The sequence below is a fragment of the Amphiprion ocellaris genome, chromosome 20 (assembly GCF_022539595.1).
Source record: "Amphiprion ocellaris isolate individual 3 ecotype Okinawa chromosome 20, ASM2253959v1, whole genome shotgun sequence".
NCBI classification, from domain to species: Eukaryota; Metazoa; Chordata; class Actinopteri; family Pomacentridae; genus Amphiprion; species Amphiprion ocellaris.
The window spans coordinates 18,546,691-18,561,873 of NC_072785.1; the positions used below are offsets into that span (position 1 = coordinate 18,546,691).

General features: G+C 43.5%; 1 protein-coding gene across 5 annotated transcripts in view; it reads right to left on the bottom strand.

Moving 5' to 3' along the window:
* LOC111562637 (AT-rich interactive domain-containing protein 1B-like) overlaps positions 1 to 15,183 on the bottom strand; it is a 198,236-nt gene that overhangs the window by 117,224 nt on the left and 65,829 nt on the right. For all 5 annotated transcript variants that reach the window (XM_055005694.1, XM_055005692.1, XM_055005695.1 and 2 more), the window contains exon 4: positions 6,589 to 6,693. In XM_055005694.1, coding sequence (XP_054861669.1) covers positions 6,589 to 6,693 — 105 coding nt within the window. The remainder of the gene's footprint in view (positions 1 to 6,588; positions 6,694 to 15,183) is intronic.

Below are 15,183 nucleotides of genomic sequence, written 5' to 3' on the forward strand. Positions count from 1 at the left end.
TGTCTCTCCTCCTCTGTAGGAGAGGTTGGTGGAGAGGCGCCAGTGGAGCCGGACTGGTGTTTTCTTAACCAAGTTCATCCCTCTCCATTTCCCCTCTCACTCTAAAACCATAAAGCCTGACACACTGGGAGTGTACGGATGTGCAAGCGGAGTGGTAGGTGGAAGAGGAATGCTCGGGCAGAGTGGGCGCACACAGGTTTACTATCTGCCCTTCGCTCTGCCGTGCAGGGCTTCAGCCCACCAGCCGGTCAAGGGTGGTCGGGTATAAACATGCCCTCCTCTGCAGCTGAGGAGCCTCCTTTCTCTGTTAACACCACTGTTCAGCCTTGTGTTACCAGTTTGCTTTAACAATCCACACTGGCCGACAGAGTTCCCAGTAGGAAACAGTGTGCAGCCCTCAAATTTTGCCATAAGATACAACCAAAATCCCGCAGGCAAGAAATACTTTATTGATCACAATTGGGAAATTCTCTTTTGGTGTGTGTCTCCTCTGCAGGGGAGTGCAGTGTCAGCTGCTGAGGAGTGCTGGTAGGGATTCAGTGTCCTGCTAAAGGACACTACAGCAGCTCAGATGTTTGTGGAGGTTTGATCTTGGAAGTTCCAAATTGACTGGCTTCTCTTAAGATTTTTGCAGCCTCATTTCAAAGCTAAATTGTACCACTGCAGGCTTACTTAAAAACCTGCGTAGCTCCTCATCTCAAGCCTTTACTGATATTTAAGCTATTTTAAGTGGCTGCAAATACCTTGAAACACCCCGGCTGAATGAGAAAGGAATATGCCGATGAATCAGATTTATTGCAGATATCATCGCAGGTGAATTGTCTGGGTTCAAAACCATATTTTGATGATGTGTAAAGATGAAAGATCTGGAGAAATTTCCCCGCAGATCAATTCCACTTCCTGTGCATCTGTGTTTTCAAGCTGTAGGGGAACAAATGGTAAGCCCCGGCAAAAACACATGTTCCCGGCTCTTGAGGATCAAAAAAAACTATGCGTGTACATGAAACTGTGTGTGCGCACTAAATGATTCATGAGGAGCAAACGAAAACAGGCCGGCGTACAAGCGGAAAAATAGCCTGTCTGCATTTTAGATGAAGGCAGGGTCCTCCGACTTGCTGTGTCATGATATCTGGGTCTGCGGTGAAACAGGGCAGAGGTGAAAACACGGATTATGTGTGTGCGGCTTGAGGAGTGTGTGAGCATCAGTGACATAAAAGGGCAAGTTTGACACAAATACCTCAATCGTATGGTAAATTATGAAATCCCGTGGAGCACCTATGGAGTACCAGCACATAAAGTGACAATGAATCAATCACTCCTACTCATATTAGGTCCACAGCTTTAAAACTGCCATGACCATGACCATCCCCTATACCTCAGAGTGTGAAACTGGCTTCAGATTAGCTGTCCTATTCTCAGAGCCGCTATGTGCTCAGAGCAGTGGCAGGGAGCTGCTGTGGCCTTCAGTGCTGCTGTCTGTTCTAAGAATAGGCAGCAGGGTCCAGAGAACATCTCGTCTCTGAGTCTCCCTGCCTCCCTTTCTCCCCTACATACCCTCCACATACTGCAAAAATATATCCAACGCAGTCATCACATTATTACATATAAAATATAGGCACGATGGACCTGCAATTAAAGCATAAATGCTAACACAGTTTTGCACTAGTTTTCCAAAACGTGTGTTGAATAATTTCCATCTTAATCATATGTATACTTTGAACCACAGATCTGGCTATAGTCGATATAGGAGATGTATTTTTCATTCCTTCTTTCCTCATCACTCTGTTCCTTTCCTCTTCATCTCCCTTGTATTTCTTTCCTTTCTTGACTCCCTCTGCCTCCTCTCCTCCCCCCTGTGTGCACTAATGTGGAGGCTGAATCTAACCCTGCTGGATGACATTACTGTGCGCTGCCTGCTGGCCTGTCTGCCTGCCTGGGGACTCTAAAATAAAACACAGCAGTAGGGAGAGCCAGAGTGAGAGCACATACTGTATAGGCAGCCTGACTGACATGCTCTGATAGAGCACACACACACACGGTGTGTGAAAACGGCTCGCGGAGGACAGAGTGTGCATCAAAGTGTGTGCTGGATGTGTGTTTGCGAGCAAAGCGGTCCGTGTGTGTGTGTGTGTGTGTGTGTGTGTGTGTGTGTGTGTGGTTGTACTGAGGGAGAGGGGAGGGCTGCAGGACTCTCCAGCTGTGCCCTGTCAATCATTCATGACCTAACACTCAGAAAAACAGAGGAGGGCAAGGTGGACAGGAGTGAGAGGGAAAAGACAGAGAGGCAGAGATGGTGTTTCTGAATTTTCCCTTTTGTCTGATGGAAAATAAGTCAAGGAGGGGCAAATGAGCACTGAAAGACATACAAGAATGTTTTTTGTCTATGTGTGTGTGCGCATGTGTGTGCGTGCGTGTAGCAGTTGTGAATAACACACCACTGCCGGAACCCCATAGCCTGAATTCAACATCCCTCACCCTGAACAAGTGACAAAAAGATAACCACGTTTCACTTCATCGCTTCACGCCCTTTCTCTCTCTCTGGCGTTCTTTCTCATTCTGCTCTTTACCCCTTCTCCCCCGCTTCCTCACCTCACCCTCCCACCCCCAGCCAGCTCTCACTCTGTCTTTCCACATGGCTGGCCATCCTCTCCCACGTCCCAGAGGATGGGAGGCTGCGCGGCAGCTTGGCAGGCTGTCAGGGGAGCGCCGGAGAGCAGGGAACATGTAGTGACTGGAACAGGGGTGGCGGTGGGTTGGGGGAGGAAGCGGGGGCGGGGGCAGTGGGTATGAAAACCCTGGCTCCTCACCTCTCCGTGGCACCGGATGAACTGACTCGGCTTAGCAACGTTAAGGCAATAGATGCAATGGGCTGAGGGCTGCTGCACAGACAAACACAGAACTCCTCTTCTGTTTTTCTCCCCACAAAACACCACTGCCACACACAGCTGGAAATAACAAGGCAGCAGACAACATGTCATCCCGTGCCAATCATGCAGCCCAGCTCTAACACGCTGTCAGCAACAAACATGTCACCTTTTATTGACCTGCAATTTTCACATATGTCGAAGGGAAATCAGGGTCATTCAGAAAATGGCCACACTTAACTGAGAGAAGAACGATTCCATCAGGTTCCTGTGAAATTTAAGCACCGACGTCTGATGTGTCACATTGGACAAATGAATAAATGGGAAGAAAAATCTCTGTCCAAAGTTATGGCTTTTAGTTGGGAAAACAAAATAGTATTTTACAAAAATGATTTTCACATGAAAATCAAACCAGAACTCTTGGCAACAGATTTAACTAACATTCACAGTTTAGGGGAAGAAAATAAATGGGGGCCCTACAGCCAACTTGCTTTTTTTTGTTTTTTTTTTTAAAAAAGGAAAAGTTGTTCCTCTTCTCAAAGGATGATCTTTGCTCTTGTTCTGGCAACTCATTTTATGATTATATGGAACAGGAGGATCAGAGCCAATCTGAAGAGGTTGGAAACACTGCAAGAAGAATACTGTGGTTATTGTCAGGTGCTAAATGCTAGTGTCAGTGTAACAGCCTGAACCGCCGAGTGGTTTCTGGGGATTTTTTTTTTTTTTTAGCTCGTCAAATTTTTACTCAATCTGGGCTCATTTTTCACTGCATTTTTCACTGCATTTCACCACCATGGAAATGTCTCAAGCATGGATGGGAGTAGAAATGCCTTTTGTGTAGTATGACAGTTACAATGCCACAATTCATAATAAATAAAAAGCAAAATGCATTGTGAAAGAAGATTTCTTTCTTTTTACTATTATTTTAAAAATTAAAGAATGACGGAATCAACATGTACAACATTTTTCTAAGTGGCCACAGCTGTTACAATACTGGAGAAAAAAATGGCTCAACATACTACAGATATTGCACTGATAAAATCTTGTTTATTTCTGTGCATTTGTGCCTTTTTGTTTCCTCTCTACTCTGGGTAAACATAGCCTGCAGTTCAGTTCAGTTTAGCTGAAAAGTCACAGGTTTTTTGTCACATAACTGCAGGTCACAGCTGAGTCATTAATGACTACTTGGTGGGTCAGAGAAGTGCATAATGTATTAGTTTTTTACAGTGTCGGTTTAGTACAAATGTTGTATTTTTGGCATTTAAAAAAACAAAACATGCAGAATAAAGTGGTTTCAAAGCGGTATTGCTAGTCATTAAAATTAGATTTGGATCATTTTCAAGACAATAAGGCACATCACAGATAACTAGTTCAAGGACAGTTAGAAAGTTGAAAATCCACAGATTTTCTTGTTTCTATGCTCTCCGACTCTGAAAAATTATGTAATTTCTTTTTTTTACAATAAATAAAAAACAAAACAAAGCATGCCTTTCAAAGGCAGGTTTAGAAATTCAGAGGGTTAAAATGAAACACCAGAAAAATTGTTGGCAAACGTTGACATAAAAGCTGACTGCTTACACCAAGAAGCAATGAGAGACAATGAGACAAAGATACAAATACTAAAATCTATACAACAAAACACCATTCACTCATTTAATCACTAATACTCAGTTACCAAAGCAATAGTGTTAATGCCAAGCTTTCAAGTATCACATGAACATCAGTACCAAAGCTATAGGGAAGCTTACAATGATGGCCAACACTCTCAACATTAAAGCGATGATGATTTTGTATTTCCAGCAGTGTTAGCGATACAGACATTGCACAATGACACGGAATACAAGGCGTTCTGTATCTCCAATACGTTACATTTTAAAGGACCCAAGGGGCACTGTGACTTGCATTTGTGATAAGTTACTAAAGCACTTTTCCCTTTGGTCTCCCTTCAAAAATCCCGCCACATCACACAGCGGACTCATCCCAAAACAACAACATGACACTTTGCCGACCCGCGCTCCCTCCCTCCTGACAGAGAAAGGGAAAAAAAGATGACAGCAGCTTTAGATCTGACATCAAACGGCGGCGAGAGAGTGAGAGAGAGAGAGAGAGAGAGAGAAAGAGAGAGAGAGAAGGGGGGTGGAGGATAAAAACAGTTACATCTCTGCCGTGACAGCTTGCTGGAAGAGCCTGGCAAACGCCGAGCAATTTCTCTCTCCTACCCTCCCTCTCTCTCTCTCTTCCCCATCTATCTATCCATCTCTCCCTCTCTGTGTCTCTCTCTCATCAAAACTTGCCGCCGATTAGGATCTCGGCGAGCCACGCGCTTTGGATGGGATGTGAAAACACACGGAGAACCCAAGGGGTAAAACGCCAGGATTAAAGTGGTGAGGGAATATGGGGTGATAGTGGTGCTGGTTCAAATAGATCGGCCCCAGCGACTGCAGTGGCTCCTCGCCTCGTCTTGCTCTCTCGCTACGGATTCACGCATTGATATATCAAGGCCATTTCTCATTATAGCACGAGAGGGGGGAGAACAAAAAAAAAAAAAAGAGAAAAGCTTTCATGATGCTACTTTAGAGAAAAAGACAGAGAAGGGGGGGAAAGGGAAGGGGGTGTGGGGTGAGGAGAGGGGGGTAAAAGAGTGTGGGAGAATGAAAATGAAAGAAAAAAGGAGAAACGCCGAGATAAAGCAGATGATATACTATTAGTATGTTATGGGGGAGGAAAGAGAGGGGGAGAGAGAGTGTGATTGTGCGCATGAGAAAGAGGAGTAATAGGAATCCCTTGAAAACTGACAGATACATCAGCGCTGATTTGAAACGAGGCAAAGTCAACCGTGAGCGTGTGTTGAGACACAGAGGACGACCAATGCACACAGACTTTAAAAGTCCCTATACATGGAGGATATTATAGCTTAATTGGAGTTAATGCACTTAATTTAGCTTTTCTTGTGGTTTCTTCCTCCATTCCTGGAGCTCTTCCAAAGTATCTGGTAAATTAAACCGCACACACACACCTCAAGCGGTGCCAATATTTGCGACCATTTGCAAATGTGTATTTATTCTATTCTTGAAAGTGCTGAGGAGCTGTAAGGAGAGAAGTGATAGAGTAAAAAGCGATTATTTTAGCCAAAAAAGCTAGAACAGCCCACATCTCCCCCCCCCCCCCCCCCATGGATCAGTCTGGTCTCACCATTTCTTCTCAATTACTCCTCCAGTCAACCTGCTTAACGATTTTTAGCTCGCCCAAATGCCAAGAGGCAGTGCATGTGGGTTCTGCATGTGTGACTGCATGTGCAGAGGGAATGTCTGCGTCGGTGCATATGCTTTGCTGTGCATGTGGGTGTACGTGTGAGTGAGTGTATGGTGCTGAGACCACGGGATGATACATGTGGCCCTTTCACCTTCAGCATGGACGCCAGTCCAAACACAGATGCAAGCTCTGAAGTGAGCAGTCGAACCCCGACAAGGACGTCAGACAGAGGCGGGTCGCAGGGTGAGCGGAGGAATCTGATTGGATAGAGCGCCTTAAAGCTGAACATCGCACACAAAGCTGGAGCTGCAGGAGATGTAATGTTTCTTTGTGGTTTGATGATGTCTTTCACGCACAGGTAAGGCATTTTTGGCGCCTCTGCGGTAGGGAAAGCTTCTCTTATGTGTAATGCTGTGTGTCACATTTATAAATGCCTTGTGCGTCTTGGTGGGAACAAGTGTCAATCACTTACCGGCAGACTGGAGGGGCGGTCCTGGGAGACGCCATCCTCATTGTTGGCCTTCCCAGCATTCCCTGGGGCAGGACCCCTGATGCTGTAGCTCTCCTGCTGGGCCTCCTGAAGAGAAAGAGAGAAACAGAGTCCATAATCAACACATGAGAGGGATATACAATAATATTTACAGTCTGCTTTTATCTGGATATGTAACTTGTGTATGGTAGACACTCATATGCATATAAAAGGATGAATTAAGTCTTAAGTGTTATTGTATACTGTGTAACATATATTGCCCATATTTTAAGAGAATTAACTGGGATATCACCAATTCAATATATGAATCGCCTCGATTAAAAAAAAAAAAAATCACCACATTTAGTCCAGTAGAAAGTGCTTGGATTAATTGAACAAAACAGGTTAAGAATAATAATTTCATGGTTCAGCTGTAAAATATCATGCCTCCTGGACACATTTGTCGCAACTCTTTCATATACAAATTTGGATTCTTGCTAAGAATAGGATTCTTGCTAAAAATGTGCAAGCATGTATATATATATATATGTACACACAAAACATACATGCACGAAGTCAACGTATGTTATTTTTCCTCCTCATGACTTCAACTGAGTTTCCTTGAGCTGAAATGAAAAAATACATTTCGTGCTAAACATTTGTTACATCACAGATTAGATAACTTCAACAACACACTCTACTATGATGAAAAAAAGAGTCAAAACGGTGGAGAGAGAGAGAGGAGGGAATGAATTGGACTGTTGACTGTGTCTTAGGTTTGCAGGGCTATAATAAAAATTTCCAGTTAGATCAAGTCACAACACAAAGAGGCATGATGCCCGAGGTAATACACAGACACACACTGTTACAGTACATGCAGACTGAAAAACACCCAAACACGCACCCATCAGCACACCATACCCGCCAATTCATTTCAACCAAATCCCGGCCTAACCACCCACTAATCCTGGAAACATACACACACGCATACAAACACACACAGATGCACACTCAGTCCTATTGTTCAATCTAAGTCATTTTCTTTCCCTCTGTAATCACAAGCCTATCTAGTGTAAACCAATTTTCTCCCCATTGTCGGAGGTGTTGCCCTCTCCCTCTCCCTCTCCCTCCGTCTGTATCTCTCCCTCCTTCCCTCTCCCTCCTTCCCTCTCCCTCTTCTTTTCATTCACCACGAAGGTCGTTCCTCCATCATGTTAAGCGTCGGCAGCACAATGGCAACTTGTTAAAGAGCTCTGAGTGGAAGGATTAGTGATAACTGATCAGCGAGACGCAGCGAGAGATCACACGCAAGTGCTTGCACACACAACCAACATACATGCAGGGGAAACCACACTTTTATGTCTCACACACACACACACACACACACACACACACACACACACACACACAGGAGGTGTCTTCAGGTTTTTACTTTCAAAATCCATTTTTCCCCACAGTTTGATTTCTTATCTGTTGTGTGATTATACTGTAGTAGGTGGGCAATATTCCTGTCAGCTAGGTGATATAATTTTATAGCTGGAGATTATCCTTCACAGCGAGAGATGTATCAGGTGAAAACTGATCTATTATTAGAGCATTAAATGTGTAATAATTTGTGCATCCAGGGTATGAGTAATGTGGGAACGATACAGAAGCTTCGGGAGACTGTTTTAGAAAATCTGATAAGGAGTTAATTTCTTAAGAATATATCTGCAACGCTAGATCGCTGTCTGCACGTGGTTTGCATACGGTTTTAATGGCTACGCGATGTATTCATTCATCCATCACTAAGAGAAGGTAATGTAATGATGTTACACACCCCTGAGTGGTCCCTTCAAATCCAGATTTGGGTTATTACCTGACTAAATCACCGAAGCACTAATTCAAAAACAATGGAACATTTTTAAATATCCTAATGTTTTCTGAAACGTCAATAAAAGTGCTTAGCGGTGGTGAACTCCTGCAGCGTCGTGGTGCAGGAGGTCCCTGAATATGTTCTGAAAATCCAACAGATTATCACATTTTGCCACTGAATCTTGTCCTCAAAGGCTACTCAAACAATATATTTAACATGATTTGAACCCATCATTAAAATTTATGAAAAAAACTGCTTTATGGGAGGGTCTCACGTCTTTAATTTGTAGATATTTCTCATACAGACAGATTTGCTGTAGTTTTATTAAAAAATCCTAACAACACATTATGAAGTAACTGGTAAAAAAGACACAGTTAGTCAGTAAAGGCAACAAATTCTAATTTCAAAACGTCAAAATGAAGCACGTTTATGACACATTAAAATGATGAATGTTTCTTAGATTATTGTTGATATGGAGAAATTCTGAATGAAGCAATCCGCTTTTTCGCTCTTTTCATTTCATTTTGCACACAGTAAGCATAAACAACTACACACTAATAACAATTTTGATTAAGAACACTGGCTCCTTTGAGAGACTTTAAATTTCTACATGCTGGTATCCTTAATAACATTTGTGTTAGTTTTAATTAGTCTGTCTGTGTGTGTGATGACTGCTTTGTGTGAGTGAACTCTATTGTTGTAATTTCTTCTCAGGTCTCTCTCGCAAACGAGATCCTGATCTCAGTTAGACTTCTGGAATAACACTTCTTTTTTTCTCTCTCTCTCTTTCATTTCAAATAATAAACAAACCCAAAACAGTCGCCGGAATAAATCAAGCAATAATCGTGCCACGACAGCTCTCTCTAATTCCAAGCGCAGAAATCAGCAACACCTCTCCGAGCCACGTCTGAGAGCCAGAGGGCAAAAACCCTGCAACACCCAGATGGGATTCAATCACTGGATCACATATCATCCCACAAGTGGGTGGGTGCAGAGAGACACTTAACAACAGGACCACAGTGGAGGACGGAGGTGCTGTTTTAAAGAGGAAGCTGGTTTCCTTGTCGGGGCCCTGTGTGTTTGTGTGCACATATCAAAGAGGGGACGGGGGGGGGGGTTGCTGGATGGACGCCAAATGTCAGGCTTTTATTACATGGTCGGAAGTGCTTCGTTTGAAACCTGGCTTAGACACAAATACACCTCCACAGGTAAATAAAGGTCCAGGGAAGGGGGAAGGAGTGGCGGGAGGAGGTCGGAGGGAAGCAGATGTGTGGCGTCTTTCTGATCGGTGGACACACACGTGCACAGTTCAGCTCAAAGCCCACACAGTGAGAGACAGTTTCTCAGAACACAAGAATGGCTGCTGACCCAAGTCCAATATTTACTCAGGCATGAGTGTGTAGTGTGTGTGCAGTGTGTGTATATGTGTGTGTGTGGGTATACTCGGGGGGATTTCTGTTTTAAGTGGGTCAAAGTGAGGTTAGCTTCATACTACTGTTTACACTCATGTTCTTACATCATTACTGTCAACTGTAATATGGACAGAGAGGGTTAGAGAGATAGAAACAGGGACTGGGAGGAGGGGAAGGGGGGAGGAGAAGGAGAGAGCAGAGAGAGAAATACACAAGGTGAGGCACGAATTAAAAAGAGAATAAATGAAGGAGGTCAAAAAGCTCTGGGAGGAGGAGAGAAAAGGAAGAGAGAGAGAACGGCGGTGGAAAAAAAAACAGCAAACGTGAGAGCGAGGGAACATCAGAGGCAAATGAAGGAGTGCTGCGAGTGCATCCTTTCATTTGAGTTTTTTCCAGTCCATTGTCTCAAAATCCCATTTCCCAGCTAATTTAGAAGCTTCTAAAATACACTCCACTCCATACCTTAAGCCTAAGGCCACAGCTAATCCTGTCTTCACACACACATAGACACACACACACACACACACACACACACACACACACACACACAAGCAGAGACACGCTCATTCATCCTGCGTGCTTTTGAAAAGACTTCATCTTGGCATAGTAGAAACGAATGAAGGATATTGAAGGCAAGCGTTTGAAGTACATGAGGGAATGCAGGAATCAAACTGTGAGTTAAATGCTATTAGACAGCTGTGTGGAGAGGCAGTGTAATATTAGATTTGATTGAATAGATGACTGCTGAATGTGGTGTAATATATAGAGCCGGAGAGGCTTTATGCGGACGTAAATCAATATTGCAGCACCACCTTAATCCCAGCCACTCAGGAGCGGGAGTCGGTCGGCGAGTGTGAAATGTTCAGAAAACACAGGAAAAAAAAACTAACAACAAAAAAAACCCAACACGTTGCTGTTGTACACCGGCGACTGTTTCGGAATATGAGGCTTGCGTGTATCGGCTTTCAAAAGCAGCTTGGAATTTAATCTTTTGCAGTGTTATCATGCATCGTCTGTGTGTTATATATTGTCAGCAGAGAAATGTGCAACAAGAAGGTCAAAAATTCAGGTTGTGCTACGGAACGCTAACTCCTAGAGCTGGAATTTTAGTGTTTTGGTAGCCTGGGCCACAAAAGTGTTTTTAAAGATGCCTTTTGATGCACAGTGTCACATTTGTAAAAGTTAACGGAAACAGCAAAATGCACAAAAACATCCCCAAATTTGCACTAAATTTATACAGTTGCTTGATTTGGTTTATGACTTTAACAAAAAAGTGTCAACGGGAGACAAAAAGTTTTTACGAATAAGTTTTGATGAACAAACAAGTAAGTCACATGACTGATCAGCTGTTTCCACTTCTTCATTGCCTGCGTCAACGGACAGCATGAAACAATCCCAGCTGACATGAAGGAATAATTCCAGCTTTCACGACTGAAAACAATTCTAAAAGATTTCTGTCCATTTTTCCGTCATAGATGGCCAAAGAGTTGTTTGTTTCTTCTTCTTTGGGGTGTTTAACGGTTGCCAAACAGCTGGTTTTGTTTCTGGCTGCACCAACACTTTCTGAAAGCAGCTTTTACTCCAAATCTGTTAATGGAAACAAGCCTAAGACTCTCTTTTATTTGCGACATTCCTAAAGTTACTTAACAATTAAATGGAAAAGCGGTTAATAGTATCCCAAACACTTATCATGGCACATATAAGCAATTTCACACGTTTTCAATGTTTTTTAGCCCATAACTCATTTAAAATGTTGTTCTGTGCCATTTTGGTTAGTTGTACTATATTCAAGCAGGTGAAACGTTTGACTGTCTGTTAAAAAACGTAAAAAAGCAATGAAACCTACATGACAGCAGTCAGGTATATTTGATGTCATCACTTGACACAACAGAAAGCAACCAGAGCAAAATTCCCAGCCATTTGGATGAGTTGATTTTGACATCTGTCTTCATCTCCTTCTTTTTTAAACAGTCAAGAAGATGCAGCTTACTTATGCTATACTTAAGGATTGCTTTTCTTCTTTAAAAATGTTATCATGCTTGCAATTTTAATCCTTTTTACACAGAAGTTTCCCGCTCTGGGCACTTTTTAAAAAAACTTCGTGTGCAGATGTCAAAGTTGTTGTCACATATTTGCAGCACAGTATAGTGTCCTGCTTGAATCTGATTGGTTGGCTTTATTAAAAGAGTCAAATCAATTCTTCACAATCTTGCTTTTTCAACCTTTTGCCCTGATTACATATTCTCTCAGTCCATCTTTGGTATATTCTTGCTATCTCTCACGTCAGCCCCACTCTATCCCCATCTCTTTTGCTTTATCCACCTCATTTCCTCTTTCACTATCACCTTCTCCATCCCCCTCCATGTTTCCATCCCACCTCTACTTCATCCATCCACTCCATCTCCATCCCTTCCTCCACCCCCCTCTCTCATCCCTCCCTGTCTCCACCGCTCTTCTCATGACTACCAAATGAATTAGTCCCCCCCCCCACCACCACCACCACCATTCCATTTTCCCCTGCACCTTGGCAGATGCACATCTCCACAAAATCTGATGCTAATGCCATTAATATTCATTAAAAATTAAGCTTAATTGCATGTCTTTAGAAGAGAGGCCCATATTCCCGCAACACACACTGCCTAACCGTACGGGCACATGAACACCAGTGCGTTTGGCCACCACCTCTCACCACTTTACACCAAGGACAGGGAGTCTCTGTTGGTCATAGACAGACACACACACATTTAGATGCACTGGGTCAGTCACTGACACTGCGATTGTCAAACACGGGGTGAAACTGCACTGGAGATTCTTTCCACTTAGTAGTCTGAATTCTGAATGTGTTTATTTCTTTATTTATGTGTGTGTGCCCTGCTCTCTGCCAGTAATTACTACTGAAGGCAGTATTTTTTAACTTTCATTTGGCTGAGCTGTTAACAAAGGACAGGCTGTTAAAAAAACCTTAAAAAAAAACGGCCGGTCTAAAGAAAAGAAGAAAAAAAAAAACAGACGTACAAAAAGCTTCTACACTCAGGGATGTGGAGGGGGGCAGACCATCCATATTCAACACCCTGCTTTCGCACACATGTTGGTTCAGACTTGCAGCCGCACACACATGCTCGCACCAATCAGACCGACTGAACCATAATTGAAGGAACAATCAGCAGTGAGAGCGAAGAAAACTACACCCGCGCTCTGAGAAATGTGACAAATCAATGTTTGGTTGTGATGTTCTCGGCGTTTGTGTTTTTCTTGACACGTCGTTTGATCCGTTTGAGAATATTTGGAAAACACTGCAGTCATATTCTGATTATTTCATATACATTGTGTTGTAAATGCATTATAGGGCATTTCCTACCTTTGTCACTGTCACTCTGTGTAAATGACGGGCATTTATTCCAGGATGCAGCCTATTATTATCATCAGGGAAAAGGTGACCATTAGAATGGAAATAGCTGCATGTGCATGCCTGTGTATCAGTGAGCTCTATGTGTGTGTGTGTGTGTGTGTGTGTGTGTGTGTGTGTGTGTGTGTGTGTGTGTGGTGTGTGTGGTGTGTGTGTGTGCATCCAGCCTATTTTAATAGGTCCATTTGTAGCAGGGCCTGTTCTAGTGCTGTGTCCTTCAGATTGGATTCTATCTCAGCAATCCCCCTGACCTTTAGCACAAAGAGACTACAAGAGAGGACCAGAGCTCCGACACAGGACACACACACACACACACACACACACACACACACACACAGCTTGTGTGCACACACAACCACGAGTAAGCATTCATTCTTGCCCATATAAAAAGAAACAGAGAGAAATGAACATGCACAAATACACATTCACAGCAGTACACACACACACACACACACACACACACTGGAATGTGTGTCGGCATTTCCTTGGGGATGATGTCAGATGGAGCTAACAGTGTTAGCTGCAGATGCCATTGCCAGGGCTTTCATTCTTATTCCTCTACACAGGCTAATCAAATAAGAGCCAGCCTTTGTACCATCTTCACTTCACACACTCTTTGCAAGTCCCTGTCACCACCACCCCCATCCGCCCATTCACTTCAATTGCTTTGGCTCACAGCTAAAGAGGACATCCACCCAAACTGGTGTACACCCACATGACTTTCGCTAAAGCACGAAGGAACGATAGCAGTGTGTTGGCGAGCTCGACTTTGACTGTGACATTTTTTTTTTTTTTTTAGTGTTTTCTCTTTCTCTCTCTGTCTGTGAAGTCTGTATCCAGGAACAAATGTAGCGGCATTTCCTAACAAATGGCAGCTAAATGAGGCCCCTAGGGTGCTGTGCTGCTAACTACCGGCCCCCTTTTTTTCTGAGCCATTATGATTGTCCTAACTGTTCCAAAAACACCTCTCCCGTTCTCGTTCATTTGCATTTGAATTGCAGCTCGGCTGTACAAAAACAAACATAAATCAAAAAAGGGAAAAAAAGGGAGGAAAAAAAAAACAGTGTCGGATTCTGGCCGAGCAATTAGCGAGTGTCAGTCAACGTGGAGGTAAAAAACACACTAAATTAAAAACATTGTCTCCAAACCATGCAGACACACTATCGCACACGCGCACACACACAGAAAAACCTAGCTGACATACTGTATACACGTTATATAGAATATGTTTTTTTTTCTTTTTCAATTTTATCATTTAGTTTTTGCCTGAAAACTCATCAAGCTTAAGTGCTCGTCAGCGGCGTCCAATCAGAGTACGGCAGGCCCAGGGTTGCCGTGGCGATACGCGGGGACATTTAGAGGACTCCGATAAACTCTGCCATTTAAAAGGTTATGACAATTAAAGCGGCTCTCCGCAAATTACCACTGCCAGACCTTTACCCACAGACGTCTCTCTCTCCCTCTTATCACCTCACACCCAGCCTCCCCTCTCCTCCCCCCCCTCTCTCTCCCTCCTCTCTATCTCGCCATATGCCCTCCATTTCTGCAGCCTATCCTCCCTCTCTCTCTCTGTCCACCCTCTTTCCAGCCAGCAGCACTTTTATTATCCCGTTAATTAACAGAGTTCTTCACTTAATATTCAAATGGTGACCAATTAATGACATTGAACTTTGGGCGTCCCACCCACCCACACACAGTGCCCCCGCCACACACCCCTTCGCTTCAACTCTCACCACATCCTATTGACTCCGTCTCTTCTCACACACACACGCACACACACACTTCCTTCGTGTCTCTCATTTCCTTCGTTTTGTCCCCTCAACCTCCTCGCCGTCACCAAGGTGAGCTCCCATTTCCGTGTGATTGAAAGTGTATACGTGTGTGTGTGTGTGTGTGTGTGTGTGTGTGTGTGTGTGTGTGTGTGT